This window comes from Melitaea cinxia, chromosome 18, assembly GCF_905220565.1.
Source record: "Melitaea cinxia chromosome 18, ilMelCinx1.1, whole genome shotgun sequence".
In the NCBI taxonomy this organism is placed as follows: domain Eukaryota; kingdom Metazoa; phylum Arthropoda; class Insecta; order Lepidoptera; family Nymphalidae; genus Melitaea; species Melitaea cinxia.
In genome coordinates this window covers 8,050,978-8,078,378 of record NC_059411.1, presented here as the reverse complement: position 1 = coordinate 8,078,378, position 27,401 = coordinate 8,050,978, and the positions used below count along the sequence as shown (strand labels likewise).

Here is a 27,401-nt window from a genome sequence, read left to right as displayed (position 1 = left end):
GGCACGGTGTGGAAACCCACAAGCACAGACATCTCAACCAGAATAAAATATTTGTGCAAATACAAATACCCATCCCGAGTAGGAATCGAACCCGGAAACAAAAGTGTTTAGTTGCATACTACAAGACACACACAACTACACCACAGCAGTTGTATTGTCCTTAGAATCAATTACCAGGCAATTTAATTTTGGTTTAATTAATATTGACGACGCGACGGTCACGGCGCTGGCTGTGGGAAATGACAAATATTTATAGGCCATACAAAGGCTTGATGTGGTCTTGGCGTTTATGCTTGTGAATTGTACGTTTTTGGACCCAAAACAAAGGAGTAAATTTTAGTGGAGGTCGTTATTTGTAAGCTGTTTATTTATAACAAAATAGTCTTGTCTCTAATAAAATTCTATACGCCATGCTTATGTAAGTTAGTAACCTTAATCCTTCTCCATTTTCTAACCTTTATTTTATGAATAGAACTCTTTTAGAAAAATGATGTAGGTATAGGTATGTTGAAGATCTTATTGAGAGCTATTAAGTCGTTGGTTAATATTCATTATCGAAATAAATAATACACAATAATTTATGTAACAATTATATTTACACAAATTACATAATATATTTACACGCTATGTACTTCCATCGAAATCTGTCTTTGTACATAATATTAAATTGTTAAGACCTTATTTATAACTACATAGAAGGTATTCTATTTCTTCGTCTGCTTAGCTCTTATATCACAGAAACGTTTGATAAATCATAAAGTTACACAAGCATTATGCGTTAAAAATTGAAACTTTTTCTCCTTATTATATTGCTATTATATTGGTACATGATACACAATGGTATTTAATATCATTTATTGACATAAGTAGCCAGGGTTTAATTTTTTCGAAGTAAAAGATTTAAGAATACCCATCGATTTGTCAACTTAGTTTATTTTGATTTAATCTCATATTTTATAAATAGTTTTTTACAACAAAAATTTTTCATTTGGGATATTTATGTAAGTTTGATTAGTAATAAATAAACGACACGATTGGTCTTGTAGAAATAAGTTTAGTCTGAAAGAGTTAAAGACGGTACATTTTACGAGTTTTAGAATTAACGCCGAGCTTATAAGTACATAGTTGCATTACAAACTAAATCACGCTGACTAGAGTTACATTTGTTAATTTCAAACGTTTTCTTTTTTGGAATAATACTTCTGACAGCGAAAATATTTTTTACACTTATATAGGTAAGTACGTCGTTTTGTTAAAATCTTATGAAAATAATAATAAAACTAATTTTACTTCCAAACTAGTTTTCCAAAACATTACCTAAATAATAATTTCTTGATTCACATCAAAAACGTAAATATTTTTAAAGATGGTCTGGTTTATACATATAAATGAATATTAGACCAAAAAAGCTACGACATAAAACTGATAAGAAGTTTTCTTTCACAAAATGTTTTTTCACTTTACTATTTATTTGAAATATCTCGTTTTGTCTTTACAAAACTGTTTATGATATAAATCTATATTACTCGTATAATAATACTACACTTAATTGGAACCTAATTAAAATTAAATTAATTATGTTATCTGCAACGTTTGTTTAATGGTCGTGACTGTGGCCGTGATCGTGGTCGTGGTCGTGGTCGTGACCACCACCACCATGGGAGTGACTGTGTGAATGTCCCGCTGTAAATAAAGAAAAAAATATATGAAACGAAGTACATAATGTATGAAAATAAAATGACTTAATACCAAATGTAGTAATTTTATATAATGGGCGATGGTATAAAAACTCTTTTGAAACATTACATATAATAAGATAGAAGTAGTCGATATAACTTACTAAGCAGCTGTAGTCCGAACATAAGGCCGAAACCAAACAGCGCTGCGATATATTGTAAAATTCCTGTCCTGTCGCTCTTCCAGATTTCGAAGAATATGACATACAGCAAGGTACCAGATGCCAAGCCCTGGAGGACTACAGAGTATACACCAGCCGCCGTCGCTCCCTCGCCACCGACGAGAATCAGACCAATGCCGATACCCAGGGGAGAGACAATAGCGAATGTTGTTATGTACACCACAGAAAGCCAAGTCTTTGTTCGGTTTGATATCAATTCCACACCAATACAAAATGCGATGACTAACTTGTGAGCAGATACAGCTCCTAACATATACCTGAAAACGATAATAATATGCATTTAGTTCATAATTACTATGATTAGTTATTGTGAAGTATATAAGCTATGGTTGTTTATCGCCATCTAGTGTCAAATTATAATATGTATAATAATAAAAGGAAATACTACTTGATAACAGATGGCGCGAAATGTAGCTTTTTTTTAGTTTTAAGGAATTTCTATTACCAAACGTGTGAAGTGCTAGATTCCAAACCAACAGCGAGACCTTCAAATAGTTCATGTATAGAAAGAGCCAATACAATGAGCAAGCCGCGTAAAGCCGAGGTCACATCGTCAGCTGCGTGTATCGGCAAGTGGCTGTGTCCATGACTTTGGTGACTGTGTGTGTGGTGATTGTGGTTCACTTCTACATCCTGAAATAATGCACGAATCGAATATAAATGAAATTTTCTAACTCAGTATCGCTTTTAAGACTATTATACTTTTGTGGTGTGGTTTACAATAACCACAAAGAAACAATTAAGAACCAAAACATACAAATTATAAAGATATACAAAGGTGATCTTAACATCAAAAGCTATTTATTAATAATAAATCAATGATTAGCTGAAAGTATCTTTAAAATTTCATCAAATATATTTTTATGTGTAGATTACTAGGTGTACCCCACGGTTTCAACCGAGTTATATTTATGGACAAAACGTACTAAAATATTTTTAAGCTATTACTGAACAATTTGGTTGACTTACAGTTTTACGCAGACGCACAACGCAGTGGTTATATGGCCTAAAGCCTTCCTCGTAAAATGGACTACGCACCACAAAAAGAATTTTTTAGTTCAAACCAGTAGTTCCTGAGATTAGCGCGGTTAAACAAACAAACAAACTCTTCAGCTTTATAATGTTAGTATAGATTGTAGTCTACTTACTTTTTCTTCTTTACACATTTTAAGAGTTAACCGTAAAATCTCTAAAACGATTTTATTTACTAAATATTGATTTTATTTGTATTACTTTAAATAAATTATATGAGTAGGTACTATATCATCGGTTTGATAAGTCAACAAAATATTTCAAAACATTCTTAATTTAATAAAGCTTAATACTTGGGTAGTGATTTTGAAATAGCATAACTATCCATACCTTGCCTTTCGTAATAGAAGCCGGGTCGATGAGATCAGAAGTGGAGTTAGTCACGCTTTTCTCACTGGCCTCTTTACTTTCGCTGCTGGCTCGACTCCTGCGGACACTTAAGTTCCTCACAAGAGGGGCGGCTTTGCCGTTCTTCTTCTCACGTCTGTGGATGTAGATATGGACCAATTCCTCGACCAGGTACATAATGAAAAAGCCGCAGCACATCAACAAGGCAGATAGTGAAAAATCGAATTCTTGTAGCTGATTTGACTCTGGAAATAATTAATAACAATTATTTATTAGATAACTTTAGTTACCTAATTTTGTAAAGATTTTAATTAGACCTTTTTTACAGGTATCTTGTCTCTGATTTACTTGAGCAATACCAATATTGTATTACCCACTATTTTAAACATTGATATTTTGAGATGAGTAAAATAGTGCCTTCTTAAATATAAGGTGATCAAACAAAGTGTATGTTCGTAATCTGATGGTTTTAATTTAGTTACTACTTTTTTCTTTTTCTTATATATGCAAAGTTTATATGCACATTATAGGTATGCAAAGTTTTTGCTTGCATTGACATTTTTTCTCTTCATACTCATGGTACTTCAAATAACAAGACAATAGATGAATGAGGACTTGGTATGTATAAGGTATTGCACGAGTCACCTTCTGTTAACAACCTTATTCGTTTTTAATTTTATAATGAAACACTGTAGTCAGACATTCAGATTCATAGAGATTATCTTTAAATGAAAAAAACAACCTTAGTATAAATGTTTACATGCTTAAAACAATTTTTAGAAATAACCATAATTATGAGCATCACTATTTTGTTACACTAGTTACTACTACATACATGCATAATAATTAAGTAGATACTTTTTGATGAATCCAATAGATTTACAAATAAAACCCATGAAAGCGGAACGCTTCTAAACTAGAGTACAAGAAAAACATTTTTACCTATTTATTTTATATTTAATATTTTATGGATAGACATTCATAGGGGTGGGCTATGAAAGGGAAAGGAGTGCCAGAGAAGTATGTACGACTTGTTCAGGCGATGTATGCTAGAGCTAGCACCCACGTCCGGTCCGAAGCCGGGATAACTGACAAGTTCAGTGTGGCTGTAGGTTTGCACCAGGGGTCGGCTTTAAGCCCGTATCTATTCCTCCTGGTAATGGATGTTCTAACATCAGACATACAGGAGGAAGCACCCTGGTGTATGCTGTTTGCTGACGACATTGTTCTTGTCGGAGATAATGTCCTTGAGGTACAGAGCAGACTGGGAAAATGGCAGGAAAGACTGGAGGGCGCGGGATTGAGGATAAGTAGGTCTAAAACCGAGCACTTGTTCTGCGATTTCAGCGGTTCGTCCGGTTTTTCCTATATTGCCTTGGATGGTGTATCCCTACCAGTCTGCTCCGACTTCCGCTACCTTGGGTCATTAATACAAAATGACGGCAACATAGACCGTGACGTGAAAAATAGAATAAATGCGGGATGGATGAAATGGCGACAGGTCTCTGGAACAGCTTGTGATCCACGAATGCCCCTTAAACTTAAGGGGAAAATCTATAAAACGATCATAAGACCTGTCGTAATGTATGGATCGGAATGTTGGGCAACAAAAGTGACGGATGAAAGAAGAGTGCACGCAGCCGAGATGAGAATGCTAAGATGGATGTGTGGAGTAACGAGGAAAGATCGGATTAGAAATGAGTATATAAGGGGAAGTTTGAAAGTAGCACCCGTGACAGAGAAAATGAGGAGCAATAGGTTAGCGTGGTATGGGCATGTAATGAGGAGGGATGACCGCTATGTCGGTAAGAGAATGTTAGGGATGAATGTCGAAGGACGAAGAGCGATCGGCAGACCGAAAAAGCGATGGATGGATTGTGTGAGTGAGGACATGAGAAAGAAAGGAGTAAGCACTGAAGTGACGAATAATAGAGAGGAATGGAAGAGGAAAACATGTTGTGCCGACCCTACATAAGTGGGATAAGGGCAGGAAGATGATGATGGATAGAGATAGGAACCAAAAAAAAGAAACAAAAAACACAAAATATACCTACAGTTTATAAAGACGATCTTAACACTTATAGTGATTTCTTATAGAAAATATCCAGGCTAATAAGGGAAACAGAACAGGCACGCGGTGAAGCAATAGCCATTATACTTTTGTTTAGATGACTCTATCACAATATTAATTGAAAATCGCAAGAACGTTGCTTAATTGGTCGAACAAAGCACAAAAATTAATACTTTTAATATCTCTTAAAGTTTTAATTGCAATTTTCTTCACTGTTACGAAGAGTATTAAGTTACAATTAAAATTTCAAACTTGAAAGTATACCAAATTTCAAGTTTATATAATTTTTACGTATAGGTTTTATCGTAATATTTACGTACAATATAATAATAAAATACACTTTCTATTTAGCTCATAAATCGTATGATTGATGCTTACTTTTTGTGTCTGCGAATAGAAAAATAGAACAATATTCCATGCATATCTAAAATTTTAGTGGTCACCCAGAGGTCGAAATTCGACCACAATTAAAAATTTAAATTAAAGAAAACCAAAAAATAATGAAAATAAAGAACCTTTTTTTAAATTTTTTAATTTGACTATAGACTGACAATCAACAAAAGAGTAATATGCGTGTGTGTGTCAAATACATGGTAGTGTGTGTAATGTTTTTTTTATTGATTTAAAATATTCTTAGGAATAGTTAAAAAAAAATATTCCTAAGAATATTTCTTCACTATATAAACTATAAGTGTTCATAATTTCATAATCCTCCGTCCACGTAATTTTCATAAAAAGTGATACAAAGTTTTTGCTTTACGTATTGTTAATTTAATATATAGATTATGAATTTAATAATAATAAAAATCACAAAGTACCTACGACATATCCTGAGTACATTTTTTGTATATTCCGTACTATTTTTTTAAATAGTTGTTAAATACCGAGCTAATGCTGTAAAAGTAATATTCCAAAAATACGTAAAATATAATAAGTAAATACTAAGGATAATTACCAACAAATAGAAAGACAAATACAGCCAGTTGTGATAGTTTACACACTTTGTACGTGATAAATCACTCATTATCTGAACAAACCATGCAGAAAGAACACACTGTTTATACCTATATTATAATGTTTTCGTAACGGCTAAAACGAGAAAGGAAGTTTTTATACTTTATTTCCGACAATTTTACATAATTATTAAAATATCTGCGCAAAATACTTTAAAAAACTCTTGTTTAAAAAATATATTTTTATATAAAGGTAAGAAGTCTTTAAATCTTTTTTAAATAATATCATCAATCAAATATAAAATCTTTTGTTTAAAAAAAACAACGCATTTAAAACCTTTTGTTTACTTGATATTTTATTTTAAATTTCCTTAGTAATAATTATATATGGTAAAATACTACACACGTAGGTATTATTATTTAAAAGCGTAGCATACTCCCATACGCAAATAATCGTACGGTGAACATTGTCAATTATATTCGCATCTGTCCAAACAATATCAACGCACGCGCACTGAATCCTATAATCAATTGAAATGCTATTGTCAAGAAATGTGTTATTGTATCGCAAAATATGCGAGGATGCTAGACGCATATGTATGTGTTTCTTGACGTCAAAAAAAAATACCAGAACGTCTGGATCGTGGATTTAATAAATATCATTCATATTTTATATTTAGGGCCTGTATCACTGGTAGCCGTTAATGCTATTTAATAGATGACGGCAACTGATAGAAGTTTATGATATATATTAACTAGCGACCCGCCCCGGCTTCGCATGGTTGCAAAAACTATCAGTGTTTTCTACTATATCATCCATGTATTATACAATATATAAACCTTCCTCTAGAATCACTCTATTTACTAAAGAAAACCGCATCAAAATCCGTTGCGTACTTTTAAATATCTAAACATACAAATAGCGCGAAGCGACTTTGTTTTATACTATGTAATGATTTACACAATCGAATTCGCAATTTTGAATCTAAAAATTGTAGTTCCTTAATTTCTCGCAACAGATACAATTGACATATTCTACCTCCTGGTGTTTAAGTCTATTCGTAACTTAGCTGCAGGATAAATTTTATCTACAGCCGGTAAAACGGGCCCTACACACGTATATTTAGGTTGTTATGTATATATTGAATCTATTAAAGCTAATATTTATATTATAATAGCTGTGCCCCGCAGTTTCACTCGAGGTCATTAATCGAAATAAAATATAGCCTATAAGTTTAGTTCGACAATGTTACATATCTGTGCAAAATTTATTAAAATTGTTCCAGTAGTTTCGAAGATTAGCTCAGAAACATCGTTAATTCACTGCACGACCAATTTTCTCGTGATATTGAGAAGTGCGTGCAAAAAGTTATAGCGTGCATTTGGTAAAATAAATTAAACAGTAAAATTAGCTTTACCAAAAAGGATTTGAAGGACTTTTGAATTATTATTTTATGTTAATTTTTTATTCAATAAATAATTATCATAGCATCGGAATGCGAATCTGAGAAGAAGGCAAAAATAGCTTTAAGCTAGGCTTATTCCACAAAAGAAACCATTCACTTAATGAAGTTAAGCATTTGGTGTTAATAGTTATCCTCTATTGTCGAAACAAACTCAAATGCTGTTCTTTCACATGATCAATAAATTTAAGTCAATGTTTATCTATTAGTAAAGTCAATTTATTAAAGCAATTAATAATTATTACGATTAATTCTTAAGTATAGGTAGGTATACACCACAATTATAGTTATTATGTTACTTAAAAATAACATAATTAGTAAGTAATGACTTTTATAAAATAATTTGAAAAGAAAATTAAAGCAATAGAAGAGGCAAATATTAGAGAAAATTAATTATACGAGAGAGATCTAATATAATAACGTAATAAATAGCGTAATTAGAAAATCCAAAGACAATGTAGGTATAATTAAGGAATATTAAGTTAAGGAAAAAATTTCTATCGAGTGTTTATCTTTATTTTTCTTCTCTTTTCATACAATATTGTCATGACTATATAAAAGAACGTATAATTTTATTTAACCGACTTCAAAAAAAGGAGGAGGTTACTCAATTCGTATATATTAATATATATGTATATATATATTTAATGTATGTTCGGGGATAACTCCGTCGTTTATGAACCGATTTTTGATAATAAGAACCGATTTCTTTTTCGTCGACCTACGTTGTATTATACCACATAACTTTCTACTGGATGTACCGATTTCGATAATTATTTTTTTGTTGGAAAGAAGATATCCCAAGTTTAGTACCATGATAAGGAAACCAGGATCTGATGATGAGATCCTAGAGAAATCGAGGGAAATTCTTGAAAATCCGCAATAACTCTTTACTGGGTGTACCGATTTTGATAATTCTTTTTTTTGTTGGAAAGGGAATATCCCTAGTTTGGTACCATGATAAGAAAACCACGATCTGATGATGGGATCCCAGAGAAATCGAGGGAAACTCTCAAAAATCCGCATAACTTTTTACTGGGTGTACCGATTTTGATGATTTTTAATTTAATCGAAAGCCGATGTTTACCATGTGGTCACATTTAAATTTCATCGAGATCTGATTACAACTTTTGAAGTAATCTTTGATAATACGTTTTTACTTGACTATTTTTTCGTCTTATATAATTGAAGTCGGTTTTTCTTCTCTCACTTCTCTCTTCTCATTCTTTCGTTGTCTGCGGAAATTTGGTAGTTTTCTATACATCGATAATAGAGTCAGTAAATAATACCTAGTCTATATCAACTTTTCAAATATTTGTTCCAAACATAAGTACAAACGCATATTGGATATTCAGTCTTCAATATTGATATTTATATTCTTAATAATAAACACACCCACAGTTTTTTATTTTAAGTATATCTGCGGAGTTTCCTGACGATTCTTCACTGCAGAATCTACATTCCCTATTGGTGCTAGTTTAACTTCTGACTATAATAATTAATAAAAATAAAATAAAAATACTGAAATGAACGGAACTGATCTGAAATTAGTTGTTTATGTCTCACTAATGGGAAAAAAACGTCTTTATCAGGTATATATAGGTATATACTGCAACTTAGCGGATAATTTCCTTAAGAGTCACAATAAGAGTTTTACGATAACAACCGGGATCAACAACCGAAGTTTTAGGTGCTCTCCAAGACATGACTGAGTCTCAATCAGAAATAAATATTTAAAAAAATCTAATAATGTCTAAGCAAGAGTCGAACCCGTACCGTTATATCCACGGTTTGTTCGCACTTCTACATCATAACTGTCGTCGATCAATCGTCGAGTTACAGTCTTAAATATCTAGTATTATATTACGTAAATAGCTTAAATTCAAATATCTTTATTTACATTCATTAGGTAAATTGTCGCTACGTCTATTAACTTAAGGTTCAAACTTGACATCAATCTAGCATTAATGTCAGAGTTCTTATCAACCTCCTCATTAATTCAACCCACAAGTCAGTGAAGCTTATTATACTGTAATGACTCACTCACGTATATGAATAAACAAATAAAAAGTTACGAGTTTATTTTGTAATATAATAAGATTAGACTTACGGTAATCATTATGAATATTTAAATGCCCACAGAAATATAAACATAATTAATACGGAAATTTGAAAAATCTCTTATAATGTAATCTAGTACTGAATGATAAAAATAGTCGATAATATCGTTCATAAAATACGTGAGATGTTTAGGGAGGGGAGGAGGTCGAGTCAAATCTCATCTAATCTTACGTTGGAGAGAGGGGCAAATATCACGCAATTTTTTTCTGATTGAAACAAAAAAAAATTATACTATTTTGGTCCATTTAATCCAGATTGTACATGTTTAAGATTTAATCTTAAGCGTAATCGTAATACGATTAAGATCATTCACCAATTCATTCGAAATAAAATAATTTCATTCATACTTTGACGTTATACATCTACTGTGTGATTTTTTGATTGTGTCTGATTACTAGTCTTAAATAAAAGCACGAAGCAAATATTTTTTTTTCTTTTTACAATAACAATCCAACGCGTTTACGTAAGAATCCCACATTTTGAAAAATCTCACGTGAGATTGGGGGATGGGGGAGGGGGTTGAATAAAATCTCACGACATAGCACCAGGGGGGGAGGGAGGGACAGAAAATTTAAAAAAACAGCTCACGTAATTTATGGACGCCCCCTATACAACTCACACTGTCACACAAAGTACGACAAGCTTTTTAACCGACTTCCAAAAAAGGAGGAGGTTCTCAATTCGACTGTATTTTGTAGTATGTTAATTGTGTAATGACATTATACAATGATAGTTAAAGTTTTAAAGGAGAAGTTGGCTAAGCTCTAGACTAGGAAAAACCGAATTATGGGGTTTTCTTTTCAAAGTTTATTTTATTCTTTTTAGCGAATTTAAAATAAAAGCTTATTGATTAAGATTTTTTTTACTTTCAACATTTTTTTTGAAACTAGCTGATACGGCGAACTTCGTACCACTTTAGTTTCTCGATATCGATTTTTATTATTTTTCTTTTATAAAAACCTGATCCTAACAACAACGAAACCAAAAAAAAGGAATTATCAAATTAGGTTGCATCGTTCGGAAGGTATGCGGTTACTTAAATGCATCGGTCAGTGTGTGTGGAAGTATAATTATAGGTAAATCCATATCTTTAAGACGATCTCAAAACTACATGGTCGTAAACAATATCGGAAACGTAAATTTTACATATTCTGATAATTTAAGAGTAAAATTTTTAAGTGTCACAGTAAAACCAGACCTTCGCAAATTGTTTGAAATTCCCTCTGTCTTGTTTTTACTCGGCGGCTTCGACCGGTCTGTTCCATTAACTTCAAAGTTAACGTCGCTTTTATGTTATTTAAGTTCAAGATAAAAGCAACTGTAAATTAAATAACTTGAGGAACAAACTCGTGTGCCCATTTACGTAAGGTCTTAAGATCGGAAAGAGTTGACAAAATTGAGCCGCCAAGTGACGCCATCGCCTGCGTGTCACCTTGAGTTTTTCTTTATACTTAGTACCTACTATTATTATTATTCAGAAATTAATTACCAGCGTTTTAATAATTACAGTAAAATATTTATATTTATAAAATAAAACAATTTCGCTTTGTAAGTTTTGAAAACTCGAATAGATTAGTGTCTATAACATTGATTTATAAAACATATTTTTTTTTATATATTAAATCACAGCAAAAAATAAATATGATTATATTATAATATCCTGATTGGATTATATTTATGGCTAATCCTCTGCTTTTATGAGCATTACCCTGATAATTTATTTGCATGTTATTCAAAGGAATTATTGAAACAGGTTCAATCAAGCTCAGTCTAACGAGTACAAATAAATGTTCTTCGTAATAAAAATAACGTAACTATATAATATTTGTATATCAATTTTAAAAATACACCCAATTACCAAAATAAAAATAAATAAGTATTATTTCGTACGTATTTATTCATTTCTTAATGGTTTAGCTTTACATAACATTGCTTTTGAACTAAAAATTTATGAATAAAGTTATGTGATTTTACGTAATGTGGTTATTAATCAGAACGATTTAAACACGCTTCATTGTCAGCACTTTCCTTATATGCAACAGTGAATCTATTTTTGTCAAGTAGATAGCGAACATGGTAAAAAGCATTAAATATTCATGTACAAAGCGTAAAAGATCTACAATGCCGTCAGTGAATACTGGATTGTGTTAGGCAGTATTTAAGATGCAGGACTTGCGCCGTGACCCCGCTGAATATGTAAAATGCAAGAAATGTTTTTAAATTTTCGCCCCTATCTCTAAAGAAATAAGAAACAAAAATTCGAATTGTCATCAGGTATTTCCCTAAACGTAAATCGCGCAGCTGTTACATAATTTGTAGTTAAATTATCAGCGCCTTCAAACCAAATTTTAGTCGTATTTATAATGTGACTAGCTGCGCCCCGCGATTTCACCCGCGTTCATTTGATGATTATAAAAATATTTAACATTTTCAAAACATTAATTACTAAGCAACTCAGGCGACTTATACAGGCGCGCGGCAGGTGGTGCTTTGTCATGTGGTCCCATTTAAATTGAATCGAGATCTGACAAGTACTTTTTGAATTATCTTTGATAATGCGTATTTACATGACTATTCAAGAATCAACCTTAAAAGATAGACATGTGCTATCGCATAACATGTATCATTTCTTATTAATGCTCAGCTCCTATTTGTCGAAGCGTGATGTTATTTAGCCTTCCTCGGTAAATGGAATATCCAACACAGAATAATTTTTCAGTAGTTCCTGAGATTAAAAAAACAAACAAACTTTTCAGCTTTATAATAAGTATTAATATGATGTTTGTCCGGGGCTTCGGGCTAATATCGGAAGCTACAGGACTGATTTTAATGAAATTTTGCACAGATATGTAACTTTGTCCAACTTAAAATGTAGGCTATATGTTATTTCGATGGCAGCTTTTGATATATAAAAATATTACATAGTTAAAACAACGTAAAATCTAATGTTATATCAAGTTGAATGCCCTATTAATTATATAGAACACATATAGTAAAATCAGTCAGTTTGACGTTTGTAGTGTTATATTACCTACTTAGATTGACATCTGATTTCCGCGTCACGCGTGAATAGAAACTGGACTGAATATCGCAATAATAAGTCACATTTTACATAAATATATAATACATAATCAAGTAAAGTTTAATACTAAACCAGTCAATATCCCCAACGCCGCTTGCGCGTAGAAGTAAATCATATAAGTATACATTTGATGTAATCTTAATTATAAAAAAGATTGTTTGTTCTGTTTTAATGTCTCAAATATAATTTTAAAATCTTTTACGAAATAACAATTATTTTTAAAATACACGTAATCATACGGTTTTTTCTCAGACCCCCATACGTATACCTACGTACCTACCACATTTAAATACTCACAAATGTTACTTCAATACCAAGGCGAATAGTTCGCATTGTACTAATTATTGGAATAGTTACATATTGAGGCATATTTATTGTTAAGTTTTTTCTTCTTTTTCGTAACGAAATTCTTAAATAACATAAACTTATCAGAAACAAAACGAATATCTTATATAGGTGTAATTGTTTTATATGGTATTGTTACCTACCTGTTGCTACGTACATATTTATTTACTTATTACTTTATTGCATATAAAATTACAAGAAAAAAAAATTACAGCATAGAAACTTAACAGAGTGCAAAGGCAGTGTTATCGTAATATAGTACGACTAGATGTCTTTGTTAGTTAACTAGATGTCTTGTTAGTAGTAGTAATTCATGTTTCCATTTGCGGATATTGATCCATTAATATTTGTCGCAGCTTGAATTTTTTACAGCCTATTGTATTTCTGGGCGAATTCTAATTTGAAGTTGATGAATGAATTATTGAAATCGGTTCAAAAGTCGGGTCAAGACTCTTTTGTTCACAAAGAAATAAAGATGGATTTTTATTCTAACGATATTTTATTGGAAATTAAAGTAACTTATTATAAATATAAGTATACAAATATTATACGTCTAAAAGATTTTAAAAGAGAACATTTCATTTTGTGGGACTGACATTTCATGTTCCCTACAAAAGCATCGTGGCGAATTAGGTTAGTTTGACCCAGTTTAACCATAACCTAACACAGAATAGAGTACAGTAGAATTAGCATATGCGCTAATCTAACCACATAGGTACTTGTTACATACACAAATATGCGTTACTGTAAACCGTAAAATCTATAATATATATAAAAGCGAAAGGTCACTCACTCATCACGAAATCTCCGAAACTATAACACCTACAAACTTGAAATTTGGCAGGTAGGCTCCTTATAAGATGTAGGCATCCGCTAAGAACGGATTTTACGAAACTCGACCCCTAAGGGGGTAAAACGGGGGTTGCAATTTTGTATGAAAGTCCTATGTTTTTGAAGTAAGAGACTTGAAATTTAAAATGTATGCTCTTTAGATGGTGAAAAGGTGTCCAAATAATGTATCTTTAGAAAACAACTCCCTTTTGGGGTTAAAACGGGGGATGGTAGGTTTACTCACTCATCACGAAATCTCCGAAACTATAACACCTACAAACTTGAGATTTGGCAGATAGGCTCCTTATAGAGCTTAGACATTTGATAAGAACAAATTTTACGAAATTCGACCCCTAAGGGGGTAAAACAGGGGTTGAAAGTTTGTATGAAAGTCCTATGTTTTTGAAGTAAGAGACTTGAAATTTAAAATGTATGCTCCATAGGCGATGAAAAGATATCCAAATAATGTATCTTTAGAAATCAACTCCCTTTTGGGGTTAAAACGGGGGATGGTAGGTTTACTCACTAATCACGAAATCTCCGAAACTATAACACCTACAAACTTGAAATTTGGCAGGTACGTTTCTTATAAGGCGTATACATTTGCTAAGAACAAATTTTATGAAACTCTACCCCTAAGGGGATAAAACGGGGGTTAGAAGTTTGTATGAAAGTCCTATGTTTTTGGAGGAAGAGACTTGAAATTTAAAATGTATGCTCTATAGATAGTGAGAAGGTGTTCAAATAATGTATCTTTAGAAATCAACTCCCTTTTGGGGTTAAAACGGGGGATGGTAGGTTGACTTATTCATCATGAAATCTCCGAAACTATAACACCTACAAACTTGAAATTTTGCAGATAGGTTCCTTATAGGGCGTAAACATCCGCTGAGAACGGATTTTACGAAACTCGATCCATAAGGGGATAAAACGGGGGTTGGAAGTTTATATGAAAGTCATATGTTATTAAGGTAAGAGACTTGAAATTTAAAATGTATGCTCTATAGATGGCGAGGAAGTGTCCAAATAATACATCGTAATCTATATATATAAAAGAGAAAGGTCACTGATTGACATCACGAGAACTTAAAAACCGCTGGATGGTCCATCCATCCAAGATGGACAAAGATGAAATTTGGCAGGGAGGTAGATTATAGTTAGTAGACGTCCGCTAAGAACGGATTTTGCGATATTCCATCGCTAAGGGGGTTTAATTGGGGTTGATAGTTTGTATGAAACATATACAGTAGCAACAAGTTCGCCTGATAGGTTATTCATACTGCAGCCTGAAAATAAAACTGAAAATGTGGTGTATAGAGGTTTTATAAAAATAACTATTAAATTATACTAAATTGTGCCTTTGAAAAAGTTACTCAGAGTGATAAGCATTTCAAGTGACTGAAATAAAAAAAAAAAATTTGCGTTAAGCATCTAATAGTAATGCATATCTTCATAAACACGCGGACGTAGTCGCGGGCAACAGTTAGTGTATTATAAAACAAAGTTCCCAAAAGCGTATGTGACTGATTCCCTCAAAATCTACTTAACGGATTTTCATGCGGTTTCACAAATGGAGAGAGGTCTTCAAGAGGAAGGTTTACGGAACGGCAAAGCCGATTTTGATGAGAGTCTCACTGGAAGTTTGCTGGTAAAACTTTGTGACAAACTGATTTCAACGCGAGCGAAGCCGCGGGCACAGCTAGTAGGTATATAAATCTATAATATATATAAACGCGAAAGGTCATTCATCACGAAATCTCCGAAACTATAACACCTACAAACTTGAAATTTGGTAAGTAGGCTCCTTATAGGACGTAGACATCCGCTAAGAACGGATTTTACGAAACTCAACCCCTAAGGGGTAAAATGGGGGTTGGAAGTTTGTATGAGAGTCCCATGTTTTTGACGTAAGAGACTTGAAATTTAAAATGTATGCTCTATAGATGGTAACAAGGTGTTCAAATAATGTATCTTTAGAAATCAACTCCCTTTTGGGGTTAAAACGGGGGATGTTACGTTGACTCACTAATCACGAAATCTCCGAAACTATAATGCTTACAAACTTGAAATTTAGCGGGTAGGCTCCTTATAGGGCGTAATCTATTGCTAAGAATGGATTTGACGAAACTCGACCCCTAAGGGGGAGAAACGGGGGTTGGAAGTTTGTATGAAAATCCTATGTTTTTGAAGTAAGAGACTTGAAATTTAAAATGATGTTCTATAGATGGTGAGAAGGTGTCTAAATAATGTATCTTTAGAAATCAACTCCCTTTTGGGGTTAAAACGGGGGATGGTAGGTTGACTCACTCATCACGAAATCTCCGAAACTATAACACATACATACTTGAAATTTGGCAAGTAGGTATTGTATAGGACGTAAACATCCGCTAAGAACGAATTTTATGAAACTCGACACCTAAGAGGATAAAACGGGGGTCGGAAGTTTGTATGAAAGGCCTATGTTTTTAAAGTAAGAGACTTGAAATTTAAAATATATGCTCTATAGATGGTGAGGAGGTGTCCAAATAATGCATCGTAATCTATATATCTAAAAGAGAAAGGTCACTGACTCACTCATCACGAGAACTTAAAAACCGCTGGATAGTCCATCCATCCAGGTTGGACAAAGACAAAATTTGGCAGTGAGGTAGATTATAGTTAGCAAACGTCCGCTAAGAACGGATTTTACGATATTTCACCGCTAAGGAGGTTTAATTGGGGTTGATAGTTTGTATGAAACATATACAGCAGCTATAAGTTCGTCGATAGGTTATTTATACTGCAGTCTGAAAATAAAACTAAAAATGTGGTGTATAGAGAGGTGTTATAAAAGTAACTATTAAATTATACTAAATTGCACCTTTTAAAAAGTTACTCAGAGTGATAAGCATTTCAAGTGACTGAAATAAAAAAATAATTTGCTTAAACATCTTGATAGTAAAGCATATCTTCATAAACACGCGAACGTAGTCGCGGGCAACAGTTAGTGTATTATAACAATAAGTCCCCAAAAATGTATGTGATCGATTCCCTCAAAATTTACTGAACGGCTTTTCATGTGGTTTTACCAATGGAGAGAGGGCTTCAAGAGGAAGGTTTACGGAACGACTAAGCCGATTTTGATGAGATTTTGAGTTTCACTGGAAGTTTGCCGGGAACACTTTGTGACTCACTGATTTAAACGCGGGCGAAGCCGCGGGCACAGCTAGTATATGTATATACGTCACAATAAATAAATTCTACCGAGCTACAAAATTTTAATAGTTCTTTCTTGAGTTTTCGTATATAAATCATTATTGAAAGTAAAATATGTAAAACACGAATATTATGAAACTATTTATATCTTTATGACAGTACTAGCTAGCTTTATGTATGTTCGGGGATAACTTCGTCGTTCATGTACCGATTTTGATAATTCTTTTTTTTTTGTTGGAAAGAAGATATCCCAGGTGTGGTACCATGATAAGAAAACCAGGATCTGATGATGGGTTCCCAGAGAAATCGAGGGAATCCCTTGAAAATCCGCACAACTTTTTACTGGGTGTACTCATTTTGATGATTTTTATTTAATCGAAAGCCGATGTTTATCATGTGGTAACATTTAATTTTCATCGAGATCTGATTACAATTTTTTAAGTAATCTTTGATAATGCGTATTTACTTGACTATTTTTTTGTCTACCTACGTTGTATTACTTGTCGATCTAATTGAAGTCGGTTTTTATCGTTTGCTAGCAAACACAATTATATACTATGTAATGATAGCAAAATTTGCTATTTTAAAATTTGAAAATTGCAACTGTTTTATAAGTATTCTAATATAAACGTTGTTCTGTGTCTACAAGAATAACGCCGCCCTGGAGCACTTTTTACTTGTGCCACTTTTTGAGAACGTAAAATTATTTTCTTTTAAACTACACAACATATTAAATATATATTTCACTGAGTTATTCGACTATTAAGAGTGTAGTAAAAATAATAGTCAAAAATTTTCTGTGGTAGGGCACACCAGAAAATTTCCAGCCCAAAATAGGAGCAGCCCGACAGGGGTAAGTATCTCAACCGTACAGAAGATCACAGCTAAATAGTACTGCTTTCAAGCAGTGTTGTGTTCCTGTTTGTGAGTAAGGTGACCAGAGATCCTGGGGGTTATTGGGGATAGAGTCGGCAACGCGCTTGTGATGCTTCTGGTGTTGCAGACGTCTGTCTGTCTATAAGCTACGGTAGCTTACAATCAGATGAGCTGTACGCTTGTTTACCGATCTAGTTATATATAAAAAAAGTCAATTAAAAAAATGTATTAAAGTTAATTATTCTTATTACCTTCATGTTCATCATTCGTCAATTTATTATATAAATATAAACAGCCAAGCCACATATTTTGACTAAGGTGTAGAGTTTGTGAAGTTACGGCTTGTAGAGCTAGGGCGTGTAGAGTTAGAAGTTTGGCTCTACATGAGATCTGATAACTTTTTGACAGTGCGAGCCATATGATCTCGTCTTGGCAAAATTTTACATGAAAATGTTTTTAGTGGGATTCTTATTACCTTCATGTTCATCATTCGTCATCACTATTTCATTTCATCATTCATCATCCATCTTAATTTTCTTCCGTTATTTAATTCTAAAAATACATTTTTGTACCTACTTACTTTTTAACCGATTATTCATAAATACTAATATTATTCAAATAATAATGTTAAGCTTAAAACTGCCACATATAAAGAAGCATGTAAAGAAGTACCTACATATATGTATTCCAGAATCGTGTAAATATTTCAAACAAAAGATAAGAAAATATAATTATTATTAACTATATTACTCAAAACATTTGCATGCTTCTATAATCCCATTCGTTTCGTTGTTTCAAAACTTTTCACTTTCTTATAAATATTACTTTTAGTGTGGAAAATTGAAAGAAAATAATATCTGCATTTTCATATCAATATGAATTAATTTTTCTTTAACCAAGAGTTGCTAATTTATAAAAGTCGTCTGTCAAAAGAAAACTATTATAAATTATTCTTTAATTACATCTCAATAAAACTCAAAATATTTTAGATTCTAAGTCGGGCCTGTTTCAGCTGAAAATGTTTATCCAGCACATAAGTTTTTGATAGGTTTTTTCAGCAGGAGGTTAAAAAATTTATTAATCCTGTTTTACGTAAATCAATAAACTTCAACTTTTCAATTTACAAGTTGCGATTTAAAATATATCGTATAATCGTCGGAGACAAAAACATATCGTAAGCTTTTCTACGCTGGATACCGTTATATGTCAGATAGCTTTATCCGGCAACTGTAGAAATAGGTTTTAAATGTTCGTAATATTTTGATATGCAGGACGTGATTATACGTTCGTATACCGGTAATCTCAGGTTACTTATTCATAAACAATTCAACCTATTTCGGTGCGGTACAAAGAGGTGTGCGTAGACTTATATAGAAGCATTTTACGTATATTATAATGTAGTTGTCGTTTTTAGAAATGCATATAAATACCTATACAAGTTATTCAATGTTTATACCTTGAAAATAAAACTTGATAAAAATAAAAATAATTTCGTAAAAAAATACTTATAAAGTACGATTTTAATGTGATTTGTGTAAAAATATGGTATAACAACTTTAAAACCTTGTAAAAATGTTTATTTTAGTAGGTAAAAGTCTAGTTTGTACTGTATGCTGTTACGTATTTGTAACCTATGGTTGATTATTTTTTAAAGTTAAATTTGACTAAGCTATCGTAATGCATTCCGTGATATGTAGATAACTTGAATAAATTAGTCGGCCGACTAATTAATCGACCTTGATAACGTTTTTAAATTTAGTGGACTATACACGGTTTTTAATAGATATGTTCTGTTTTATATCGTCGCTGTACCTCGTAAATATATAGCCTTATTTATATAGAAAGTAAGCTTCAAATTTCGAGCGACTGTGACGAGTAAATAACAAGTATTGTTCATATTTGCCCGAGGTTTTAATGAAAGCATGGAAGTTTAATTAAAACATTTCATACTCGCATGTCTCGCTGTTGACATTCACCTGTTCATAGTTTCATACTCTAATGATTCAGCTGAGTTTTCATAAGTATCGTTATATTTTCATAACGTGTCTGCTTCAAAATATAAGGTTTAGTTATGTATACTTTTTTAACCTGATATAAAATATAACATAAAATTTTAACTTTAATGGATCACGTCTTGATATATTTATTTAAAACAGAAATTTGATATTTTTTATATCTTAATTTACGAACGTTATTATACATATTATATACATTAAAGTCCGAGTTTGTTATTGTTTTTGAGTCTTTGTCTAATTTACACGCAAAAAAATTAAAACAATAATTGTTACAAAAATATTTATAACAAATTTATTATTTTAAACATGATTTATGAAGAACAGTCCGTATTAATCTATCTCTGAAACAATGTACTTATACTTGTGTATACTATTACTTACTCAGTTATTTTTATCGGACTTTATTTATAAATCGGTATTTATAAAGTACGATAAAATGTGTGAGCTTGTAGCAAATGCCAAGTTCACGGTAGATGCAAGTGACATTATACAGTTGACTTGTTAGTACAAGTCTGAGTACAAGGCCTATCTGTGCCTAAGTAACTATAAATGTATATATATCGTGTTGTTAAAAAAAACTATATCGTCAAGTCAGCCTTAGCTCGTTGCCTGTAGTTTTTACTTGACCCTTGCGTTTTATTTTTAAGAATAAATAAAATTTTACAAGTCTAGCTTAATGGTTAAGTTAAAACCATAATGCTAAAACAATCTAATAGTTCATTGGAGAAAATAATAAAAAAGGATTGTGCTTGAGGCGACTAAAATAAAACTTACGAAACGTAACTCTTTTTCTTTCTATCTTAACTTTTCTTATATAATTAAACCTATTAACTTCCGTTCGCCTCCCACTATATACACACTTCGTAACGTTCTCGACATGTATTCACCAGTTTACTCCCTAAGTAAAGCGTACGTAAAGAAGTTTTACTTCAAAAATATTGTTATTCAAATATACCACTAACTTAATACTTGTAATAAGAATTCAAATTTCGTCGTTAAAACAAGTTTTTTGTTACAATTAAATAATAATTAGACCGATAATCATAAAATATAATTAAATTCTAATTATACAAAATACCAAGATGTAAACAGATTTTACGTAACAAAATGCTTTGTAATAGAGTTGTTCTCTCATAGTGATAATATTATGAATCGGGTGCATAGTTGTACTAGTATTATTAAATCGATTAAAATGTATGTGTGAATTGATTATAGCTTAACTTAGCTTATACTTACATAATTGTTTGACGTTATTTATGTTATACTAGGTAATGAACAAGTATACCTTCAGTTCCGGTAATGGAAAACGGTAAAGCACTAGTACCTAGTGTAAAAAACTGAATTTGAAAATATAAAAAATTATAAACAAAAGACAATAAAAAAAAATTAATTCGCAAGGCGGAAACGGTCATAACAAGAATCCAAAAATATTGACGTGTAATTAAGACGCTATTATTAGATTTTTCCAGTTTTAAAAATCCAACAGTCAGCGACTGTTTAAAAAAAAAAGTAAAAAAGTTGTGTTAATATTCAAAAGTAATTAAGTAAAGTAAAACACACAAGCAATAAAATAAATATATACATATAGAATGGACCTTTGTTAAGTTAATCGCTTCTATTTATAGTGAACAATATAATGCATACATAAAATTACGGAATTAAATATAACGTTAACGACAAGCTTCGGTATTTTATCTTCATATATACCTACATTTAACAACATACTTGCATGGGTATTTATCTCACTTTTAATTTGTAAAGCTAATTGAAGTAAGTAATTAATATTAAAATATGTTACAGTAAAAAAATACAATGGATAGTAAAAGATATTGTGTTAAAAGGATGGATTTTCCATGGGTGCCATTGGCTTTGTTCTAAGGCGGTGATGCATGGTGACATACGAGTATATAATATTGTTTAAATTCAATGGACAAACATAGATCATGAGAAAACACGCAACAAGTCACGTCAACATTATAATAATGAAAAGTACCTGTATTGTAAAAGTGTATGTAACTGTAACTGAATAATATAACAACATAATGTGTTTATTCGATACATATAAGTAAACGTATACATATGTGTGTATAATAGCTAAAGTTTTGCGTATAATGTAGCTTGTTTTTTTTTTTTGCTCCATAAATTATAATTTACCGCTGTTCGGATAATAATTTTGTTAACATAATGATATGGGGTCATTGCGCCTGTTCGCGTCCACCGCCCAATTCGCGTCCATTTTACGGATCTCACTTTGAAAAGTCTCGAAATTAAGTATACTAAGACGCCAATAAGTCGAAAAATAATTACCGGCTAATACCTCAATGTATAAGAGGCACGTACGCATAGACAAAAGTTCCGTGCATCCAAGCAATCCTGGGTAAAAAAAATAGTTAGTGAGGGCTGTTCAACAAGAGAGCGCGAAGGCACGGAATAATGAGAAGAAAATAGTGGGCAGCGGTTCGTTTGAAGGTGAGTCTTTTATTGTTTTATGTCTATTTTGGATACATAGCTGTTTCTAGGCGTTGGTTATGATAAAAGGAATTATAATAATTATGAATTTGCTTATTTTTTTTATAGTTAATAGTTAAAATAAGGTGGACGCGAACTGCTACACCGAATTTATAAAACTTTCACTTTGCGTCCGCAGTGGACGCAAACTATACCTAAAGGGATTAATAAGAAAACTAAATCGCGTCCATTTTTTAAATTAATTCTATAAGTTTAATACATAAAACTAAAAGTTTAATACCTATTCTACTTTGAATGAAATAAGTAATTTCTTTCTTATTTTTTTCTATTTAAGATGAGTTCTTTGCAGATAAGAAAGAAGAAGGAAAAAAGAACATACACAAAGGAAGATTTAAGGAGAGATTTGCATGAGATCCAAGAGAAGAAGAAATCGGTAAGACAAGCACCTATGCAAAAAATATGCTATTTCGATATTGGACAAAATCAGTGGGTGCAGACCAAGAGGGTACAAAACTTATCTACACAAATAAATAACATTGGAGTGTCTGTTTGTAATATTAAAGTAACACCTTTTTACTAAATGTATATTGATTTATACACGGTACATATACCAAAATAAATAATCTCTTTACTGTATGATGCCCTAATAAGAAGTCAGCTTGAGTATAATGCGGTAGTATGGTCTCCACATGAAGTCAAATACAGTCTCATACTGGAACGTGTTCAAAATAAATTCACCAGGTTTCTTTACCATAGGCTTTATGGCGTGTATCCCTTGATGTATCCAACATTGTTTGTATTGGGCATGGTTGGATACAACAAGTTGGAGACTAAGAGAGAGCTGGCTCTGGCAACTTATATTTTAAATGGTGGATAGGTTTGACCGTACCCGATAGGTATCATCTACAACGAAGACAGAGACCGAGCTTATTTGCAGTACCCCACGGCAGAACCGAGCTAGTGCGCAACGGCCCCCTTGCTCGTTCAGTCAGAACGCTAAACTTGGTGGCTGAAACACTAGACCTTTTTTCTTGTTCGTGGAATGAATTCGCAAAAGTTACTTTGTATATAATATGTTATGAGAAATGAATTTAATATTTTTATATTTAATATTTTTATATTTATTATTGTTTTGTTTTTAGTATTATGTTCAAGTCAGCCAATTCTTTTTAAATTATAGTTTACATTTTTTTCCTTTCGCTTTTTGTCTCTTTTACTATGTCTAATGAATTGGGTTATGCCTGTAATATTAGATGTAAGAAAATAAATAAATAAATAAATAAATAAAAACATTTTTTAGAATTTTTGTCTGTCTGTCTGTTTGCTCCGGCTAATCACTGAAACGACTGGACTGATTTTGACGTTACCATCTAGATAGCTAATGAAATAAGGAGTAAATTAGGCTACTTTTATTTTAGAAATTTATTTATTTTGTAATTCTACGAACAGAACAATATTTTTTTATTATAATTATAATTATAATTCCACGCGGATGAAGTCGCGAGCACAGCTAGTATCAAATAAAACCAAGTAACGAAGAAGAAAACAGCGGTATTATTAATATTTAATGCGAATGGAGATATGTGTGCACCTCGTATTTGGTTTCCATAATTATTATTAATCAAGGCTGACCTTTGTGGTGCTTACGGCATCAAAGAATATAAACACCCCCTCTCTTCCCGTGGGTGTCGTAAGAGGCGATTAAGTTCCTCTACTACCTCGGAACTTAAAAAGCCGACCGATGGCGGGATATCCATCCAACTGCTGGCTTTGAAATACACAGGACGAAGACGGGCAGCAGCGTCTTCGGTACGACAATGCCAGGCCTGTGGTCACCAACCCGTCAGCCCAGCGTGGTGACTATGAGCAAAACATAGGAGTGAACTTGTCAAGGCCTATGTCCACTAGTCGACTGCGAAAGGCTGCTGTGATTGTAATTGCAGGCTGATCTTTAGCTTGCTTACATTCCTTTAAAATTCACAGAACAGATAATTGTTGAATTTTAAAGGTGGAATTACTATTTACTGACTACATAGGTTGTACACAGGTTAATTTGTTTTTTAATTTTAAGTTCTATCAATATTTAGAAGAATAAATAGGTGTATTATTTTCTTTATAGTGATTTATTAATGTTAATGTGTTGATTTTTAAATAACTATAATTCTTCAATAAATAAATTATTAAAATCCAATGTCTCTTTAGATTATCATAAAAATATCACCTCTTTATTCCTTTTCTAAGCTGGTGGACGCGAAGTGGTCCAGCGGGTGGACGCAAATTGGATTTTATGGACGCAAACTGGGTAAATCGCCTAATTCTGACGTTTGTATTTAAATAAAATAATAACAAGATGTTTCGAACAAAACTGAAAATTAATCTTTAAATAGACTATATAATGAACACAGTAAATAAATTTTTCATAGAAATTAGTGCGGGGACATTTTTATTTTCTTCTTCAAACTTGGCAACTGCACTAAGTGGACGCGAACAGGCGCAATGACCCTGTATTGTTTTCTTATGTTTACGCGATTTTAAGTCAATACAATGAAACAACTTTTTTGTATTTTGTCGCGTTTATTAAGTTTTTTAAATGCCCGACGTTTCGGATTTTACTAATACTACCTACCTACTTACCATGGTTGCTGGTCACGGGAGGACCAAGATAAATTGCGATAAAATACGAAAAAATTGTTTCATTGTAATAATGACATGCTTTTATTGTTGTTTTACTATAAATTAGATGACACAATCTTAAACAAAAAATTATAATGGAAATCTTGAGTCAGAAAAGTGGACAGAAGGTCAATGAAACGCATAGTTATATTTTTATAGACAGTAAGAAAGTGTTGTTCCGTTAAATGTCCCTATTATTAATTGGTCAACTGACAATGTGGTCGTGTACGGTATGCACGCGACATAATTACAAATTCGACCAACGTTCCAACGTATGAATTTAGCAATTATTGCAGAAACATAAAAATGTATTATTTCACTTTTTACACGTTTACTTTATTTATAGAACAAATACTTTTTAAATAAAAGAGAGAAGATAAGAGAGTAGAAGATGATTTCGCCTTAATATAACAAAGTTTTGCTAAATTTGAACGATTTTGAACATTTATGTGATATGTTATACTTAAGCATTTGAAGCTTTTTAATTTCCTAATTCGTGTTTTTTTATTAATGTACGCTACTGGTAAGTATTGGTGTTGGTAGGCGAAGGAATCATCTCCTAAATGATGGGAATGATTGCAGCTTAAGTCTTCAATCGGTTTTACGGTAGGTTAAAAAAATTATCGCCGCGTTTGCGCAACGGTCACAGCCATGGATTGTACCTGTTGCGCTGGCGGTTGCGGGTTCGATCCCCGCACATGACAAACATTTGTATTGGCTATACGGGTGTTTGCCGTGGTCTGGGTGTTTGTGCAGTCCTTGTGGGTCTACCCACCGTGCCTCGGAGAGCACGTTAAGCCGTCGGTCCCGGTTGTTATCATGTACACCTGATATATCAGGTGTACATGATAACAACCGGGAGTAACGATCGCTATAGCGATCGTTACTCATAGTAAGGAATATATCTGCCAACCCGCATTGGGGCAGCGTGGTGGATTAAGCTCTGATCCTTCTCATACGTGGGGAAAGAGGCCTATACCCAGTAGTGGGATATTACAGCCTGAAGCGTAAAAAAATATTATTCGAAAATGTCTTAAAGTTTACTTATTGTGCTAACATTATTTTAATTATATTCTTTTTATCACATACATGTGACGGTTATAGATTTTTCTTTATCATAATAAAATAAATGTTGATATACAGATAGTAACAGATTGTAGCGGCAAGGAAAAGTCATTGTGAGAATATAGTAATGTGAAAAAGGGCACAATTATAAATCATCGAGCCAAAATTATTTTAATTTAATGCTGTATTGCACACTTTCAATTTACACGAAGTCTGAAAGTTGCTTGCAAACGAAAAAAAGACTTCAATTACATCGACAAATAACCTGTAATACAACGTAGGTAGACGAAAGAATAGTCGAGTAAGCGCGCATTAATAGAAATAACTCAAAAAACTCAAATCTCCTTTTTTTTGAAGGTCTAAAAATACAATATACAATAAAATATTGATAGTAATCTCAAGGTGAAAAATAGTTTTATATATATATATTTTACACACAGGTTTAACCCATAAAAAAGGTTGCCGCCTCGAATTCTAGAAGTACTCAATAGGAATCATGTCATAACAGAATTTAGGTGCACTAAAGCTTAAAGACGCGATAGCTTGTTTTATCATAATCGCAATATCATTTTATCAGAAAAGATAAACGAAATGGAAATTCGTTTATTTGTTCATATCTTATCTATAACGGCCAGTATCTAGCAGTTACGACGTTATTTCGCTACATTTGAGAAATAAAAAGGCGATACCTATACAATATTCTATTACTCTTTAAAAAGTATTTTTAGCCGTTAGTAACTAGCGGCTGTTGACATTTGATGTCTTGACAAAGGTTTTTTTTTATATCTTTTTTCGGTATGATAACAACGAATACTTTAAAGATTTGTTTTGTAACGGTCTTATATTTTAGCAGAGAAAAGATGTAGGGTGAAGGACAAAACCATGCGCTCACAACGGAACTGATATATGACAAATGTATCGACGTGCAGCTTTCAAGATGTTTT

At 32.3% G+C, this 27,401-nt stretch overlaps 1 protein-coding gene across 1 annotated transcript in view; it reads right to left on the bottom strand.

The window, feature by feature from the left end:
- Positions 1 to 577: 577 nt before the first annotated feature.
- LOC123662509 (zinc transporter ZIP1-like) overlaps positions 578 to 27,401 on the bottom strand; it is a gene marked incomplete at its 5' end in the record, with an annotated part of 39,140 nt that continues 12,316 nt past the window's right edge. The window contains 4 exons of the mRNA XM_045597352.1: positions 578 to 1,683; positions 1,841 to 2,175; positions 2,364 to 2,544; positions 3,346 to 3,543. Of these exons, the coding sequence (XP_045453308.1) occupies positions 1,598 to 1,683; positions 1,841 to 2,175; positions 2,364 to 2,544; positions 3,346 to 3,543 (800 nt within the window). The remainder of the gene's footprint in view (positions 1,684 to 1,840; positions 2,176 to 2,363; positions 2,545 to 3,345; positions 3,544 to 27,401) is intronic.